At 44.1% G+C, this 18754-nt stretch overlaps 6 protein-coding genes across 6 annotated transcripts; 2 read left to right on the forward strand and 4 right to left on the reverse strand.

Moving 5' to 3' along the window:
* Positions 1-961: 961 nt before the first annotated feature.
* Positions 962-4021, forward strand: AK88_00049 (uncharacterized protein; the record flags this gene model as incomplete). The annotated part of the gene is made up of 2 exons (XM_012477700.1): positions 962-3751; positions 3914-4021. 2 exons carry the CDS (start codon positions 962-964, stop codon positions 4019-4021), a joined length of 2898 nt encoding a protein of 965 aa, XP_012333123.1.
* Positions 4022-4668: 647 nt separating this feature from the next.
* AK88_00050 (uncharacterized protein) lies at positions 4669-6150 on the reverse strand (the record flags this gene model as incomplete). The annotated part of the gene is made up of 2 exons (XM_012477701.1): positions 4669-5151; positions 5335-6150. 2 exons carry the CDS (start codon positions 6148-6150, stop codon positions 4669-4671), a joined length of 1299 nt encoding a protein of 432 aa, XP_012333124.1.
* A 1185-nt stretch (positions 6151-7335) lies between these two features.
* AK88_00051 (uncharacterized protein) lies at positions 7336-9235 on the forward strand (the record flags this gene model as incomplete). The annotated part of the gene is made up of 6 exons (XM_012477702.1): positions 7336-7562; positions 7684-7831; positions 7968-8099; positions 8216-8548; positions 8701-8832; positions 9032-9235. The coding sequence occupies 6 exons, from the start codon at positions 7336-7338 to the stop codon at positions 9233-9235; spliced, it is 1176 nt and encodes a 391-aa protein (XP_012333125.1).
* Positions 9236-9484: 249 nt separating this feature from the next.
* On the reverse strand, positions 9485-11029 carry AK88_00052 (uncharacterized protein; the record flags this gene model as incomplete). Its single annotated transcript, XM_012477703.1, has 1 exon — positions 9485-11029. The coding sequence occupies one exon, from the start codon at positions 11027-11029 to the stop codon at positions 9485-9487; it is 1545 nt and encodes a 514-aa protein (XP_012333126.1).
* A 404-nt stretch (positions 11030-11433) lies between these two features.
* AK88_00053 (uncharacterized protein) lies at positions 11434-15902 on the reverse strand (the record flags this gene model as incomplete). Its single annotated transcript, XM_012477704.1, has 3 exons — positions 11434-11489; positions 11603-13153; positions 13304-15902. 3 exons carry the CDS (start codon positions 15900-15902, stop codon positions 11434-11436), a joined length of 4206 nt encoding a protein of 1401 aa, XP_012333127.1.
* Positions 15903-17441: 1539 nt separating this feature from the next.
* AK88_00054 (uncharacterized protein) lies at positions 17442-18218 on the reverse strand (the record flags this gene model as incomplete). The annotated part of the gene is made up of 1 exon (XM_012477705.1): positions 17442-18218. The coding sequence occupies one exon, from the start codon at positions 18216-18218 to the stop codon at positions 17442-17444; it is 777 nt and encodes a 258-aa protein (XP_012333128.1).
* Positions 18219-18754: the final 536 nt, after the last annotated feature.

Genomic DNA, 18754 nt, shown 5'->3' on the forward strand with positions numbered 1-18754 from the left:
GTTAATAAAAAGGATTGACCAAGCGGGTAAAATGTCCGGGATTGAGGGGCGGGTAGATCGGCATCCTTTTTTTTTTTTTTTTTTTTTTTTTTTTTTTTCGTGTCCCCTATAAACTGCTTTACACTTAGTGTCGTTTTTCACCTCCATATATACTGCGAGTTTATATGTGAAGGTTTTTTTTTTTTCTTCTCTCTCTTTCTCTGTGCACGCTCTACGTCCCATTTGGGCAGAACTTTCCCCCATCATCCCTTGTCAATGAAACTTTTCGCCCCACAAGTCGATTTAAACCCATTTAAACCCAAACCAATTAGGAAAAGTTATTTTAATTATACCCCCCCCCCCCCTCCCATGAAGAAGGTACGCATATCGCCTCCGTAGGGTGGGTATGAGAGGTACCCCTAAAAAAAAAAAAAAAAAATATACACCAAGTTCCATTGCGCAACTGAGCTGGTCAAAACAAGGCGCCACAGTTGCGATGCGGAATTGGGCAGACACAGATTATCCCCCCGTCCGCTTCTCACGTGTCGTGCCCGATGACACGGGCACAAGTAGGGTTACACTCTCTTGGCTAGTTCTGCGTGTGCATTCGTCACACAGCTGTTTGGTTTTCCTACGACCACATGGTTAGATGCAGAGATGCTGAGCTAAACGGGCGTTTTGAAACATCCTTCAACGTGTCACATGCAACGTCGCGTGGGGCGGCCTAACCTGTCGCGACGCCGCCGAACACATTGCAACGCCACCTAACCGATCGCAAGGCCCTTTGATGAAACCCATACTCAGCAGAGTAGCGCCGGGTGTGCTGCCCCCCCCCACTGCTGCTACCTTCTCAACATGCCTTTCCCACCGCCCACGTGGGGAAAACCCACAAAAAGGGAAACCCTGGGAAGGGGGGAAAGCTATTACAAAAGGTTCCCTCGCGGAGCATGAAAGGGAGGTAATAAATTATATACAAAACAGGATGCCCAGCCAACACCGACTAACAGCAAATAACATAACTCTACTCCTTCAACACTACAGTGTGCACAATTGTCACAACGAACATGTGGTGCAGGTGATACGTTCTCATGTCAAGCATAACGTCGATAGCTTTTCCCTCATCCGACTATGTGTGTACGTAAATTATTTTATAAATTTGAAAGTGAAAGGAGAAGACAAAAGTTTTAATTACGTTATCACAAATTCTATTATAAAGAAAATTAAGAATGATGAATTTGTAGACCCCTACGGTCTTTGCTTAATCGCTAAGTTTGTCCTGAGGGAGAGGATTAAAAATGGAGACCTCCTTTCCTTGCTGGTATCTCTGGTACGCAGCAAATTGGATGCAACATCTAGTCCATTCGATGTTTACAATTTGGTCATTTCTCTTCTTACCATTCAGAGCGAGGGTCTGTTGCGTGGGGGGGGAGGCGACGTGACCACGCAAGGCAACACACAAGATGCTACTCACAAGGTTGCGTACCCCCCAGATGGAGTGACCCAGCTGAACGAACAAAACGTGCACACACTTCTCCATCTCTACCTCAAGGCAGAAAAAGTAAAAAATGAAGAACTCATCCTCATTATTAACACGTTGAGCAGCATGGACAGAACGGCCTTCTTTTACCACATGAATTTAACACACGACCAGAGGGTACAACTTTATGAGGCTCTCTTAAGACGAGTAAATTTCGAGGAGAGGTTCAACGGGAAGGTACTTGCGCTGTGCCTATTTAATTTACAAAGGATGATTAAATTGGGGGAGATATCGCAAGCGTTTTTTTCCTTCACTGTGATGAACTTGGGTGCGGCCTTCAGGGAGGCTACCACGGCGACGAAGTTGCACGCGAGAAAGAACATGCAGCTGGTCCCCAACGGAGTAGAAGCTCCAACGGGGGGTGCTTCGTATGCTACGGGTGCTGCAAAGGCTGCAGATGCTACGAGTGGTGTACCCCGCTTCAGGACCCATTTTAACTTGCAAGAGATCGGCATGGTGCTACAATTTTATGACGCCCTAGTGGGGGTCTCCCAGGGGAAGAGGGGCAACACGGGGAAGCTGTACGAGCCGTCTGTACACCTGCTGAAGGAAAGTCTCCTCTTTTACGCCCAAGCGAGTTACGAAAAAAAGGTCAAAATGAACACCCTCGATTTCTGCACCCTCCTCAAGGGATTCTCAACAGTGTTCAAAAACACCTTCCTAGATCGAAACATCCTGCCCCTTTTTCAAAACTTTTTAAAATTTAATGAAAAGAGAATTAAAATAAATGAGTTGCAAATAATTATAAAGTACATATTGGAAAAAAAAAAAAAATTGGACTTCTTCCTCGTCCTCTGTGGTAGTAGGAAGTGCTCCATTTTCGATCATCTGCAAAGTGTCCTCTTGAGAAGTGTCCTCAGCGAATCACCCAAGTGGTGGAATAAGGAAAGGGTAGAAGCATGCATCATGTGCTTCTACTACATGTCCTTCTTAAACTTCAACCCTAACACATACCTGGTTGTGAATCAATTTGTTATGGATCTCGTAACAAGCAGCAGCGCCGTCGCATTTGTGCCCTACGTCCTTATGAGCAAATTTAACTACCACGCGTTGGAGGTCAGGGGGGGGGAAGCAGCTACAGCGGCACAACCAGTTAGCGCCGCAGCAGCAGTGACGACAAGCACGGGCGATGATCAACTTGGCCAAAAGAAGCAAGTCACAAACGACCTGGACAAAATGGATAAATTATATCAGCTAATAAATATACACTTCGAAAAGTACAAAACCTTTTTTGTGCTAAACTGTATTTATGCGCTTACGAAGTTTCTAAAGGATAACAGGAGGACAAGTGGCTTCCCACCCTTTTCAAATTTTCTCCTCCCAGAGTTATTCAACAAGTTGAGCGATCGCCTGTTCATGCACAATGGGTTGGGGCAGCAGACAGAGGGAAACCACATTCCTACCCATTATGATTACTTCATCAATTATGTTAAGTACAATTACTGCCTACTATTTCTTTGTCACTATATCGATTTGAGTATCTTTCTTCAGAGGGTTCCCCTAGGGGTTGAATTTCCATTTGCCTTTTACACCCCTTTTAATGCGTACCTCACAGCGGAGTTTTTATCCGACTACGAGCGGTTTGTCAGAAGGGGCCATTTTGCCATCCCTCGGGGGTCCTCAGAAGAGAAGAACGAAGGAACCGGGCCAGTTGCTTCCAATACTTCACCTGCGTTGACGCGAGAGGTGATGAAGTCGAGGTGGACAAAAATCCACATGGAAAAAAAAAAAATGTTGAAAAACGTAACCAAGTATGCAAATGCATACTGCAACGTGATGAGCGTGCACGACCTTATACACTTGATCAAGACATTCAAAGTGGTAGCCTCCTTAATAAGCAGTGGCGATCTGTCTACCCTGCACACATGCATTTCAAAATTTATTTTAAACAGAAACGTTAAGACGAGCACCAGTTTCGAGCTCCTAACAGAATTGATCAAATTTATGTACCACTTTGAATTGCAAAACGGGGAAGTGTTTGTCGAATGCCACGACACGATAGTGGACATATTGATATGCACATTCAGAATTGTTTTTAAAAATTTACCTGACCGTGCAGACAATAATTACCTCGGCATGCTCCAATTTTCCCTCCTGTATGTGTCTCACTTTGTGCGAGGAGCAAATTTGATTTTCAATTCGTTATCCCTCACCGATTTGAAACGGGCGGATTACTTAACCAGCGTGTCACCGATGAACTTGGACAAGTACCCCCAGTCGTCGTGCACATTTCAGGTGAAATAATCTGACGGGGGCTAATCCCGTTGTGTGCATTTGTCAGGCTCGTCATTCGTCGCGCACCGACAGAGAACGTGAAACTGAGTCAGGCGCTTCGCCTCACTTCTGCACACACCTGTTCACTTTTGCACACCCTTTCCACTCCTTCCCCCTATGCAGCTACAAATTTTAAAAGTCCTTAAAGGCGTTGTCAAAAATGAACGGAGGCTACTAAATGAATATCGCGTCGGCGACACACCGTACACGGTTGACATTCTTATAACGTAAAAAAAATGAGGAAAAAAAGGGGAGAGAAAAATAAGTGAACAAAAAAACAAAAGAAAAAAAAGGAAGACGCGCTTTTAACATATCTCTTTCGCTGCGCGATGCCACTCTACACTGCGTCGCGGCGAGTATTTTTTTTTTTTTATGAACAGTTCATATATTTTTTTTTGTGTGTTTGTTACTTTTGGCTGACTGCGCCATGGATTACCCACTACGGGAGGAAAACCTTCCATTTTCAAAAAAAAAAAAATAATTGCGCTTAACGAGTTTACTCGAATAACCGCTGTCCAAGGTTAAACTTTTTTTTTATTTCCAAGAAGTGTACGCATGTGGGAATAAAATTGCTGTCCTGGGGTTTTCGCCCTGCCTTGAATAATTTGCTGATACGCCCCTTCTACGTTTGGTGGATACCCCCAGACATTGTCTCCACGTAACACAAATTGGGTGTGGTTTATAAGTGACGTCTTCTTTTCATTATTTTGGTAAACAGCTCGGTGACATACCGCGTGAGACGCTTCAACAAAGTGGGAATTGCTCCACGGGAAATGTTTCAAACATGGCTTTGTATAACCATGCGTACAATCACATGCCCGTGCGTCACGCCCGTTCGCTAATATCCACGCGCCACGCCCCCTGCGTACCAAATCTGTTCACCTTCTCCGGGTACTCTTGGTCTTCCGGCGCTCCTCTGTACTGGAGGACCTCCTGCTGGAATACTCCGATACGCCCGAAGGGGATGAGCTGGACCTGCGGCCATCTTTGAGGCGTTTCTTTTTGTCACCGCCAGTCCTGTCCTTATGCTCCCTCTTAATACTGTGCTCCCTACTTGTATGTTTATGCTTCCCCTTGCTCTTTCCCTCATGCACATATTTTATGGAAACCGTTTTGCCATCGATCTGTCCACCATTCATATATTCCTTTGCAACTCTCGCATCCATTTCATTTTCAAATTTTATTGTGGCGCTTATGAAATTCCCCCCTCCGTTGGTCCTACTTACATTTTCCTCATCGAGCGAAATGTGAATATCTTTTAAGTTACCAAAGTTCATAAAAATTTCCTTCAGGTGATCTTCGCTTACGTTCTTTGTTAAGTTGAACACGTGCAGGCAGTTATCAGTCATTTCGTCTGTCCTCTGTGAAGTGGTGTAGCGGTGACGTGGTTGAAGCGGTAAGTCAGGTAGAGGCAAGTGTGGAAGTGGCAAGTGTGGAAGCGGCAAGTGGGCCCACCAAATTATCATAACAACTCTCCTGTCAGTTCTGCAGGAATTTTCCCGCCTCCTATATTTTTACCTTGTTGCTATTTTTTTTTTTTTTACGCCTTGCGGGGTCTCTCTGCTTGGGCTCTTCTTTTTCCTATCGTCTGCCGCGTCATCTGTTTGTGTCTGGTCCTCATTTTCTTCTGCGTCTTCCGCGTGCTCCTTGACATTCTCCTCGTTGTACTGATCGTTGTAGTTGTCGTTGTTCGGCTCCTCCACCTGGTCATCTGCGTATTCTTCTTCCTCCTCTTCCTCTTCTTGCTCCTCCTCGACTTGGTCATTGTCGTCCTGCTCTTCTAGGAAGCGCTCCCAGAGGTACTTCTCCTTGGAGGTCCACTTCTTCCCCTCGCGTTTCTCCCTCGTGAGTAGTCTCGTGACATACCCATGTCTGTACAATTCTCCATTCACGTAGGTAAGTATGTGCAGGTAAATTTCTTTATTCTTTTTTATGAGATTGCTTGGGATGGTTAGCTTTGCGGAAGGATATTTTTTCAAGGCCAGGGGATTCCACCACTTGGTTTCTCCCTCTCGAGAATTATTATAAGTCCAGTCATAAGAAACGTTGTTAAAATTATGAACGTTAATAAAATTTTCATTGTCTTCCAAAAATGTTTCTTTCTCACGTACGTATCTGTTCAAGTCAATATATTCTTCACATGACATGTACAGGTGATAATCCACTTTGTCTTTGTGTTTGAAAAAATTTGAGAATGCTCTATGAATATATTTCTCACTTATGTCTAGTCCTGCTTGCTCCTTTCCATTTTTGTCCCGACCCCTTGAATGTTCATACACGGGGGTCCTCACATTTTTATACACATGATATGAGCAGTACACAATGTAGTAGCATATAATTCCTACTGCAAATTTTATCATTTTTCAAATGCATCCTTTCGAGTTGTTTTCGTTTGGAGAGGTGGTGGTGGGCACACTGGCTTCGGGCGATGATGAAGGCATGTGGATGAACTTTTTCCCCCAGACGTATATACGAGACAGCTCCTCACGAATGGCTTCTAAAGAGCGCCTTCTTGTAAATAACTGGTGAAGCAAAGCGTCCTGCGCTGCCCTTCCGCTGGCGCTCCGCAGTAGTAACTCACGCTGGTGGGGGAGCGGGAGCGACTCCGGATTCGAGCTGTCCACGGGGGGAGGAGAGACTTACACCCCCACCTGGGCCTCGTTAAAAATGGCGCGTGTGTAGACGCGTACACGTGATGATGGCTACTCGCGTATGCAAGCTACGCACGCGCGGGGAAATTCATGTGCTCTCTCCGTGTACACTCTCCCATTTTTACGTTTATATTTTTGTGTTTTCGCGTATGTCCTTCTTCGTTCGTTTCTTCTCTTTTTGATTGCTTCTTTTTTTTTTTCTTCTTTTTTTTATTATTTTTTAATTCGGTTGAAGACACTTTGCGAGAGAGTTACCGCTTGTTTCCCTCGTCCGGATGAAGCAATATATATTTTTTTTTTTTTTTTCTGTGTCACTCTTAAGTTCTCAAATTTTCCATTGCGGGGAAAAAAAAAAAAAAAAAAAAAAAGAAAAGGTTTTACTTGACTTAAAAAAAAAGGCCCAAATTGTGAATGTTTGTAAACGGTTAGTAGCAATACGTTGCTCTGTTTTTTTTTTTTTTTTCATTCCGCAGCGTCGCTTCGCTATCCCACCTATCGCGTGTATATTTTATATGCGCATGCTAAGTTGCTCATATTAGGGGGTCACTAAAATTCGTGATTTGTTCATTGCAGCTTGCGCTTCCTATTTTAGGTTATTTTTCAGAGACGCGAAAAAATAATAATAAAAAAATAATAATAAAATAATAATAAACAAAAAAAAAAAAAAAAAAAAAACGCCACTGCAGTTGTAAATTTTCTCATGTATGCAGAAACATGTTGTGCACACGGGGTTTTGTGCATGCGCAAGGCTAGCACACTGCTCGTTCTTGGCAGGGGGCAACGCATGCTCCGGCACGTGTTTTGTTCATACACCCGCGTCTCCTCTGTGGCGAGCAGAGACTGTACAGTCTAACCCTGCATTGAGTCATATAACTCCTGAAAGCGCAGTCCACCATGGAACTCGCCGCGAGCGGCAAACAGGAACTGAAGAAAAACGCCCAAATCGAAGTCAATAACATTAACAGGATTATTTTGAATATACTGTGCGCGGAAGCATTAAGGAAAATAAAATTCATTCTACATGTGCTCAGGGAGCTGTTGCAGAAAAAAAAAAACATTTTGCATGTGTACATCACCAATGACATTGACCACCTGTCCACGGAGAACAGCCGGAAGCAGATGTGAGCGGTGGGGGGAGGCGTCCTTCAGGGTGCAGGAAAGGGCTCAGCCATGAAACCGCTTCTAACCTAGGCAACCGCTTCTAACCCAGGAAACCGCTTTCCCCGCCTAAACACCGCGCAGCTTCAACACCCTACAGGAAGGAATCGAGTTGTGCGAAAATGAAAACGACTACAATGTCGTAAAGAAAAAAATCGAGGAGTACATTGACGCCCTCAGTGAGACGAATGAAATTTTGTGCCAAAACTCCCCCACGGACAGAAACTTAAAGGTGAGGGGGGACGGGCTGCCCCAGACATAATGAAATAATATAACAAAAGAAGTGCGACACAGTGGGACACCAACGGGCCGGTGAGTGATTCCCCTCACTTTGAAAACTGCCCCGACTGGTTCCCCCAACCCAACAGGACAACCGAAACAAAATAATCGAAGATGGCTCGCTGCTTCTCAACATATTTGTGAATATAAAGAGGTTGAACTTTACCTCCGTTGTGAAAGAGCTGGACGCCTTCAAGGAAGAGCAGAATCTACTACTGAACGTAAGAAGGGATGAAGTGGAGCGGCAGGGTTGATGCCCACCCCGAGCACGTGTGCCGCCTCACCGCTTCCTGCCTTACCAAAACTAACATTTTTCGTTGCGACATCCCCATTATAGCTGAGGCAAAGTGTGTATCACAAGAAGCAAATCGTGAACATCCTGAAGGATCAAATAAAAGAACAAATTGAAACGACGAACAAGAAAAAAAAAGTCATGCAGGAAAAAATACAAGAGACAGAAAAAAGGAAAAAAATATTTTTCGTAAAGTCCATGCTGTACTACATGTACAAGAAGGAGTATGTGCAGGCGACTGCCTCGAGTTATGAAATGAAGATGAATTTCAAACACCACTCGACCAAGGAGACAAAGGACATGATGGAGCGGGATCTGAAATGTTATGCCAATATTAACGATTATATAAAAGGCTTCTTGAATAAGAGGAACGACAACGTAAGTGCGTGTCCGGTCAGGGGGCAACCTCCACCAAGGCCACTTCACGAAGCTCACTGCGGAGAAGCTAACTGCAGCGAAGCTGTTGTAGTGCCACCGAGGCAGAGATGGTCACCCCAGTCCTGCCCGTCCCACTTCCCCCCCACTCGAAGCTGCAAAACGTGCACGACGAGCTCGTCGAATATTACAAAAAGGAGAAATACAAAAGGATGCAGAGGCTGGAGCAAATAAAATATGAATTTAAAGACTCCCTTAGGGCAATTCAGTTGAAGAGAGAACAAATTGTACGTCCCCGGCATCACAACAGATGGCTGATCACAATCCACCACAGTCATTATAACTCCGTGCAGAAAAAACCTACCCACATATATAAGCACACATGTGCAGACGGGTGTGGTCCAAGGGGGATTTGCTATGCCCCCTTAAAAAAAAAAAAAAAAAAAAAAAATTTATTCCCCCCTTTTTCTTCCCTGACCCGTTCAGGCAAAGTATGCTCAAGTGAACAAACAACGGGAGGAAGAAGAAAAGGAAAAAATGCGCAGCGAGATTGACGAACGTGAGCACTTGAAGAAGCACAGCGAGTACGTCCTATTTTTGCAGGACATAGCTCGAAGTAAAATAAAGGACTACGAAGAGAAGAGACGCAGAAAATTAAAAAAAAACGCAGCAAAGAAGAAAAAAAAATAAAATCACCTTTGTCCTCACCTGTTTGGAAGCAGCTGGATTGGTTCACCTGTCCGCCCTCTCTTCGCAGTTCGTCTCGGTGTTCTCCAAAGTGACTGCGAAAAAAGGGAACAAGTGCAAAAGGACTTTTCCCCCTCTGCGGGATACACATTTATAAAACAAATATGTTATGTCTTCATGTATGTGTAACACCGGGGAGAGAGGGACAAGCCCAACACCAGCAAATTTGAAACCCACACCTGAACAAAAATTTCAGGAGATTAAAAAGACACAATCGCAATACAAGGATAACATGTTAAGGTAATTTTTTTTATACACATCACATTTGGGGACAACGTCAAAGGTATACAAATGTTTTCTTTTTCCTTTTTTTTTCTTTCTCTTCGGGTGAGTGAGGAAATCCTTTGCATGCGTGTTGCCATTTTTCGTCACATGTTCGCGCCGGGGGTCGTCGTTGCACAAATTAGGCAGGTCGTTCAGATTTGGATGTTCCACGTGGGTGTGTCGTGCCTCGTCTGATCCTCCACTAGGAGCGGTATCAGTTGTGCTTCCCTCCTCAGGGGCACTTCTCTCCCTCTCTGCAGCAGATGCACCGGAGTATCCCCCACTGTGCACCTCAGCCCCTTCAATCTCCCCCAATTTGCGCTTCCTACTTGAGGAATTTTTTTCCGCATTGTTCTGATCCAATCTCGTTGCAACAGTGTGCTGCTCATTGTTGGGCCATCTGTCGGTTGGTTCAGGGTCGTGATTGTTGTCCCTTCCACGCGTACGGTGAGTAGTCCTTCTCCCCCTGGCACGTTCGCCCCTACCTCCATCACCAAAGCAGTCCCCCCCACGCTGTGCATCTTTGTATAGTCCTCCCACCTGCGAATGGATCGCATGGCTAATGGTGACTGCCACACGATTGTGGTTTAGGTGTTCGTCAAAATTTACTAGAAAGGAGTAGCAGAAGTGAAAACTCAGGATGTTCTTAAAGAAGGTCACATCATATATCTCCCTCTCCATGAGCATATTTGCAAAATTATTTTTATTCCGGGGGGAGAAGTGAATCTCCTTTGTGTTGTTCAGGCTATCTGTGCAGGTATCCTTTGTCTGCTCATGACAATAGTGTAGACAAAGATTTTCAGCGTACATATTTATTTTTTTTTTATCCTCTAAAAAAAGGAACGCTAAATTCACAATAACCCAGTTGTATTCCTTTTGCTCATTTAAATTGTATAATGCTTCTGTTAAGGTTCTCTCCTTATCATTCGCATCGTCGTCCTCCTCCTGTTGCTTGTTCCCCCGTTCGATGTACTTTATGTGTATGTGTTCTAGGATCTGTTTGAATTTGTCCATGCTCAGATGTTCCTTCATGGGGGGTTCGAAATGATTTACTCTCTCGAGTGTGCCCTTTTTAATGTCTTTAACTTTGTGTACGTTCCACTGTGCGGTGTTCCGGAGGAAGGAGTTTCTCTCTGCTTGCAGTTCGTCGTCGTGCTTGTCTTCATTCAGTTGGTGTAGTTCCCCGTTGCCCGCCCTCTCCTCTGGCAGCGTCCCCCCCGCGTGGTGATCCACCTGTCCATTCAGGAACGCTAAGATGAATTTAAAATTTGGGGGGAAGGCTTCCATCATAATTCTGTTTGTCAAGTAGAGCGCTTTTTTTTTTGTTTTTTTTTTTTTCTTTTTCTTCTTTTCTCGTTTCCCTTTGCTCCTCCCCTGAAAGTTACTTCCTTTTAACATTTGTATTATTATGTCTAACATGATGAAAGTGTTCAGCGTGGGTAGGACCTCGCTGTGGCACAGGAAGCATTTCATGAGGGGAGGCAAATGAGGTAGGAGGAGGGTATCACTCTGTTTGTTTGAGCAGGGTTTGCTTGTGCAAAGTGTACCACGAATAGCCGCAGTTGAATGGAACGTGAAGTCGTATATCGAACAGATTAAGAGGACTCGAAAAAAAAAAAAAAAAAAAAAAAAAAGGACATATATGCCTCTCCTCTTAAACACGCTTTTTTTAAAAAAAAAAAAAATTGAAGAAATGATAGTACAGTGTTGTATCAACGTAAGAGCTAGGCGTGGAGGTGTCCGCGAGCAGGGCGCGTTCCTGTCGGCGATGATGCAGGTGATCGACGGGGAACAGCTCGCACATGGACATTTGTTTCACTCCCTCTTGGTTCAACCATTTAATGATAAAGGGGGGAAAAACGTAGGGGAACGTTTGCTCATTTATCTTCGTCGCATTTTGCTTCCGAACGCTTCTTCTCAGGAGGTAGTAAAACTGCAGAGCGGGCAGCAGTTGCCTCTGCGCAATCGTACGTACCTCCGTACATACCCCCGTGTGTGCGCTTATGCATGTTTGCGTGCCCGTGTGCATTCGCGCGAGCTCCTTACTCTTCTCATTTTGGGCGGGGAAAAAATCCCTCGCGCAGCTCCACAATTTTATATACCTCAGCGCTAGGGCCAGAATGTCACACGTGTCAGCGCTTCCCCCGCTTCGCCCACGTGTAACCCCGCCGGCTGTTCCCACATGAGCGCGATGCTCTCTGCCCAGCCCGCGATAAGAAGCAGCACAAACGAACATAACGTAAAAATTGAGGCACTGCAGGAATGTCGTATCTTCGTTGTTTCTTCCAAGGGGAACCCCATCGATCGGTGTTGAATATGAACCATGCGAATGGCTAATCCACTGACGCAGGTAGTCCCTCTGGAGGGCTAGCATCGAGTAGGTAAAGGTGTGAAAAAGTTGCAAGTCCTTCATCAGCACATCAACACAATTGGAAGTCACCATGATGAACAGATTTTTACAGAAGGAAAAGAAAAGGCTAGTAAATATTGAAATGTCTAGGTAGTGTAAGAGGAATTTTTTTATTAAGTAGGGTCTCTCCATTTGTGTTGACAACGCATCTGCCTGGTTTAATACACACGTGAGGTGTTTCATGTTAAGTATGAAATAAGGACTGGTGTGTAGGTGCAATAACTTGGTTACTGTTTCGTGTCGATGGTCCAACGACAAGACATTCTTCATGAAACAATTCATTTGTAAACACACTGTTAGAAAGCTCCACATATTGGTGAAGCGGTACATACATTCGTAGGTGGTCTCTCTGGCGGTGGCACATGTGTATAATCCGTGTGAGTCTACTCTTTTTTGTTCATGCGATTTTTGCACTGAGTAAAAGGAATGAAGTAATGTCGACACGTGGATGAGGAGTACATCAATGAGGGCTTTATCGAAGTGGTACAAATTAGTGCACGCGTTGGTAATGTGTGCAATGTTTTTAAGACTCATTTTGGCTTTTGCTTCTCCCTTCTGCTTCTCTACACTGCTTGTCGTTTTGGCTCCACACAGTTGATACCACTTATGTACACACTCGCCTAAATGCTTTATGTCGCTATCGATTAGGTGAATATAAGTCTTCTTCTCATTTGTGAAGAGGTTCAAACAGTTTTTATACCTATACAACCATTTGAGTAAATTTTCACTGGGACTCTTTTCTCTCCCTGTTTCCTCCTGGTTTCTTTTTTTTTCCCCTCCCCTGGAGTATTCCTTGCGGGTCATGTGGTTGCTCTTCCGTACCAAGTGGCTGTGCTTGCGTAGAGCTACCTTCCTGTTATTGTCACAGAGAGTGTAATCGACAAAGAGGGCGTCGTCTACATGAATTAGGTTCTTATCACAAACCATATCGAATGGGTATTTGTATGAACACGTTTTATCTGCATGTGAGCCTTCTCCCACCTTGTGCACCCTTTTTACTACTACCTCCTCGAATGCTTCTTCTAACTCTTGTTTGAATATTTGGGCGTACCTCCGCAAACACACGTTGCGTAAGTTTCTTATTTCTTTGTATCTTTTCAGGTGTATATCTTTGCCATTCTTCTGGCTGCGTTCAACGCGTGGCTTGGTGGGGACCTTCTCGGTGTATCGCTCGCTTGGGTGGAGCTCTGCAAAGTGAGCGGGGGGGAAAAGAGGCGAACGATGGGGCGACGTAATGGGCCAGCGAATCATGCTCGGTATATACATGAACAACGCGACATGACGTAATGTGCTCGGGGGTAAACATATGAGACTGTCGCATTACCCCCACAACCTACCGTCAAAGTGCCTTTGGAAAAGCCTGCGGTTGTGCAGGCGAATAGCAGCTGGGTGAACGTCACCGAAGTGCGTCGACAAAACGGAGTTCCTTTTCATTCGTCTTGTCAATTCGTAGCAGCCTCTTTCTTCCTCCACCTCAGCACCGCACACTGGATCCTCAGAAGGGGACACCATTTTGGCCCTCCGGAACATTTCTACATTGAGGTACTTCAAATGTGATATGTCCATTTTGTCCTTGTTTGTCTCTTCGCCGTGTGAAGTTGGCTGTATTTTTTTTTTTTTTTTTTTTAAACATTCAAGATTTATCTTTTCACTCTTCTTGTAGAGGAATCTGAGACAAGATTTCGTCCCCCCAATGGGAGTAGCAACGGGGTTGGACGCAGCTACCGCGTTGAGAGAGGAACTGTCTTGGCACCCACTTGACGTCCCTTCACCTGCACGGCGCACATTAGGACTGCTCTTTTTGTGGCACCTGTCCTGTGGGGGCAAGTAGTTTTCCCGCCCACTCAGTTTGGCGACGCTACTTCCGTCCAATGCAAAGTTGGTTTGCTTTTTATGTTTCTTAATGGCGTCGTGGAGGAACACGAATTGGGGTTCGCCTCGCTTACTCATGTTGCTACGCAATCGGCCAGTCTCGTCCGTAACGTGGTCACTACTCGTGGTAGGGCTGGCAGCGGCAATATAGGTGCTACCCTCATCGCGGAGCGAACCCCCCCCTGCGAGCAAACACAGGCGAATCATTTGCGATAAACGGAGCAGCAAGTCGGAGGCCCTATACCCGCACGTCCCCAGGTAGACAAAAAAACTGACGTACATGTCTACGTACTTGAAACAGAAGGATATTTGGCTCACATGTGTATCTCTTCCTAGCTGTTCTTTCTCTTCAATTATGTTACAAACTTCTACCTTCATTTTGAACCTCTCTTCGTACAAATGTAAAGGTAAGTGGGATAGTTCGTTGATGGGTCCCTTCTTCTGTGGTGCTACTGGAATAAAAGAATTGCCAGGGCCCACACAGACGTCCTCCTCTTTATCTACCCTCCCGACCTGTGTCTTTCTTACTTGAGTCCAGTTAACCTGCACTGGGGAAAGTCGCTCCTCGTTATATGTATGTAGCGCTTTATAAGGGAGGGATCCTGACTCCACTGTGTTGTCCCCCCACGTTGATAATAACTTGCCAGTGGGTAGGGTACCCATAGGGGGCAAAAATTTTTCAAAAAGGAAAAAAAAAAAATTCTCATCGAAATGGTTTAAAAAGGTCAGTATCTTAACGACATACACCACATCTGCATAAGTGTAATGGTAGAAGTTTTTACTAATCACATTTAACACTTTTTTTAAAATAAGTGTATCTTTACATTTTTCCCTTTTTAGGAGTTTCAAAGTAGATAGCACAGCACTTGGGGACAACTCCACCCCATGTTTTTCAACAAACCTTCTAATGAATAAAAAAAAATTCTCTTCTAAAGTGACGTGGTTGTGTAGGAGGGTGTTGACATAAGTGGCGAAATCTCCCTGTGTCATCGAGTCGAGATGTCTCTCCATATTTCGGTGTAGCCCTTTTATGTAATGCCAATTGTGTTTCCCACTTTCTTCATTTAGAACAATTCTTAACAGAAGAAAAGTATTCCTCAAGGATAACTGACAAGCGTAATAACAACACATGTGAAGTAAGGTGTCGTATAATTCATTTTTTATTTTTCCTTTGTGTAAAAAGTGTAGTACCAAAATGATATGCTTCAAGTCTTTGTGTTTTTCATTTATCTCCTCTTCGATCAGGTTGAAAAAAAGGAAATTGTCCTCTCGAACTTCTTCCTTACAATAGTTAAAGACGCTTAGATATGCTTCTATATATTTTTTCGTTGGCACATAATTGAGTAAGTTACACAAATGTAAGTAATGTGATATTATTTTTTGTGACCCCTTATTCATTTTACACTGCCAATAGAGGTATTCACTGGTACACTGCAGGAGGGGTAAGTTTTTGTACCTTCTCTTGGCAAATGTTTTTAATATAAATAATAATTCATTTTCGTAAAATTTGCTCACATTTTTTATCACATACTTTGTTGCAAGGCGATACTTGGCGATGTCGTCATTTGGCTGCAATTGCTTTATGTACCTCAACAGGTACACCTTGTTGTGGTACATTTCTTCTTCTGCCGCGCGGTCGTTCTGCTCCGATTTGTGTATCTGGTTCAACGTTCTGTTTTCCCACTTCAATTCATTATCCAAAATGGACGATGCTTCTCCTATCACCGCTTCTCTTTCCTGTACAAGTTTTTCCTCCCCTTTTGCTGCTCCACTGAAGAGTGAATTCACATCGTCGGTGTGTGTCCTCCGTTTACTGCCATCCCGCTGGGGAGGGGGAAGTTCATGATCCCTAATATTTGTCCCCTCTTGGACAGAAATTCCATTTTTACACCTGTTCTCCGACTCTTTCTTTTTCTTGGCTATTAAATCGAAGATGCTGCTACAGTAGTGGGTCGAAATGGCCACGAAGAGAGTCTGCTTCTTCACCTCTGCCCGTTTGGCGAGCATCCTCCTCGCGCCCCACCTGTTCGCAACGTGTAAATGCGTCGTCGCTAAATGTTTCATGGTTTGCCAATCCCCCCGCGTAGCAATACATACAACGTATCACAAGTGTTGTGTTATTCCCTCTGACCTTTTTGCAAAAATGTGGGTTCGCAAAATGAGGCGCTGCTGCCGACTGCGTAGCGGCTGGCCTCCATCACAACCGCATCTATACCTACGTAGGTACAACGCAAATGCACTGATGCGGTGCCCCGTTTTGCTCCACTAGGAAAAGCTGGGGACGAGAATATGCCTGCATAACAAGCAGGAGCAAATACATTCATTGGGGTCCTAACGCCCCCGCACACACACACTACTGCAGAGGATCTACAACGTGGAAAAAATATTCACTCGTACACTTATGCAGCATAATGGAGATACAAAATGTGGGGAAGCAGAACTGCACATTTGAGCAGAATCTCAAATGAACAAAAACAAAATGGTAACATCCCCGTTTCGTCCTGTTCGCTACCATTAATGACCCTTTTTTAAGTAAACAGGGGATAGGGCAAAACCTAAAACAAAGGGATGTAGCTTTTTTTTTTTTTTTTTTTTTTTTTGAGAAGAACAAAGTTCTATACGGGTAGCCACAACAACGGGCTTTTAAAAAGGGTCCCGTTTTGTGCCACCACTGAAGAGTTTATTGCGCACTAGGGGAATTCCTCTTTTGAGGAAATGGCCCCCCCGTTCTTCCCCATTTGGGGGCCGTTTTGATGAAGAGGCAATTGTGCTTAGACATGTGGTGAGGAGACGTGCATTCGCCACCTCGCTGCTTGACCAAGCAACAATGCCACTCGCACGTTGCTTGGCTCCCCACTCTGTGGATCGCACACCCCCTTTACAAAACCATCTTCAGATGCGAAAGCTTAACTCCCCACTTTTACAAACGGCAAATCGGACAAGTTGGAACGAAGCGACCACGGAGTGGAATAAAAAAGGCGACAAAAAAAAAAAAAAAATTAAAAAGTCGAAAAAACAACACGACGAATGACAAAATGTAGAGTGAACTACCGAACCATTTGCATCTTCACAGTGCTACCATACAAAAAAAAAAAAAAAAAAAAGCCAAATAATTATCACAAATCGTGTAGTTATTTTCATATAACTAGTAGGGTGAACACGGGGTGGGCAAGCACATAACAGATGCATACCTGCAAGTGTGTAAAAATGGGCTTGTAAATAGCTTATTAGAGACATATTTGTGTAGTACCGTTGGTGCCACCTTGCTTTCCTGTTTCCCAAGGGTGTGCAAGGTGGGGTCGGACAATTAAACAAAAAAAAGAAAAGGGATTCACAAATTGGGTCATTCATACGCCTGGTGAAGAGTACACCCGCGTAATGTACACACCACGTTATCATCATAATTTCCCATTTTCGTACAAAAAAAAAAAAAGAAAAAAATGAAATGCTAATTTGGATTGGAGTAAAGACGGAGGAAAACCAAAATGGAAGAAATTCAAGCCAGTGGAAAGTGTTACGTGAGAAGGGAAACGGAACAGACACTTCATCAATCCAAACTGTCCCCTGTGCACACGAAAAAAAAAAAAAAAAGGGGAAGAAGACCTAACAACATGGGAAAAATTTCTTAGGCTTAATTTTCCTCTTGCTAACGGCAGGCATTTTCCTAATACTGCAGGTATGGTCCATTTTAGGCGTGGGTCCAGTGAGAGTCTGTTTGGGATTCATCTGCTGCATGAACATCTGAGGGTTATTCATATTTTCAAAGATGGGCATAGAGTAAGGCAAACTATTATAATTATTATTTTCACTCATCATGGTGTTGAAATTTCCATTGGAGATGTTAAAATTGTTCGCGTAACTCATAGGATCCGTTTCCGTTGTTCTCACGTTGTTGAGGTAATCAGGGGAGAAATTATCACCTGTGCTTGGATGATTCATGTACATGATATCTGCCCCAGAATTATATTCGTCCAAATTGAATGGAACTTGGCTAGCTTGAATTGTGTTTTGGGTGTTGTTATAATTCATTAAGTTTCTGTAGCTGTCAAATCCGTTTGTCGATTCCAGACATGCCTTCATTCCTTGCATGCTAAGGGAGTCATTTGGATCTGTATGTATGATACTGTTCATTGGCATTGTGTTGTTATATGCATTACCCCCCTGATCTATTTTAAATTGTGGCATCATGTCAGATGGGTAGCCTTCTCTGTTAATGACATAATCGCTGGTGTTGTAGCCATTTGTCAACACTGCTCCATTCATCATGTAGTTTGTGTTCATGCTGTTGTGCGAGAGATCCGCTGGGTTCAGGGAGTATTTTGGCTCCTCCTCAAGACGGGAAGAATTCAACACAGTTCTCATTCCATACGTCCCGTCCATTTTTTGGTCGCCGAGTCTATCGTTAAGTGGTGCTTTTCGCGGGAGAGGTTTTAGGTGGAAAGGGAAAGGCAGCACGAAGCGGAATAGCGCCAAGTGAATACTCAGACAAATGCAAGAAGCCCTGCGAAGGAGTAGCTCCCTGCGCCAATTACACTAACAAAAAAATCGCTCGAAACGGCCAAGGAATGCAAAATAGTTCACGTTATCCTGAATGGCCTTGTGAAGATACAATTTGGTGCGGAACGAGTCAAAATGTACACGTGTGTGTGTGCATACATATATCCACGCTCGCAGCTCTGCGGAAAAAACAAAAAAAAACAGTTGAACAGAAACAAAGCCGGCTAAAAGCTGTGGAGACCTTTTTTTTTAAAAAAAGAAAAAACAAGGTAAGTACAACATGGCTGGCATGTTACAAACAAAAAAAAAAAAGCAGCACAGCACGCTGTGTAGTGTGACGAACTTTTCTGGGCACACAAGTTTATACTCCTCTAGCCCTGAGAATCTACACCTCGAAGCAAAAGTCGAAAGTTCATATT

The sequence above is a fragment of the Plasmodium fragile genome, assembly GCF_000956335.1.
Source record: "Plasmodium fragile strain nilgiri unplaced genomic scaffold supercont1.1, whole genome shotgun sequence".
Lineage (NCBI taxonomy): Eukaryota > Apicomplexa > Aconoidasida > Haemosporida > Plasmodiidae > Plasmodium > Plasmodium fragile.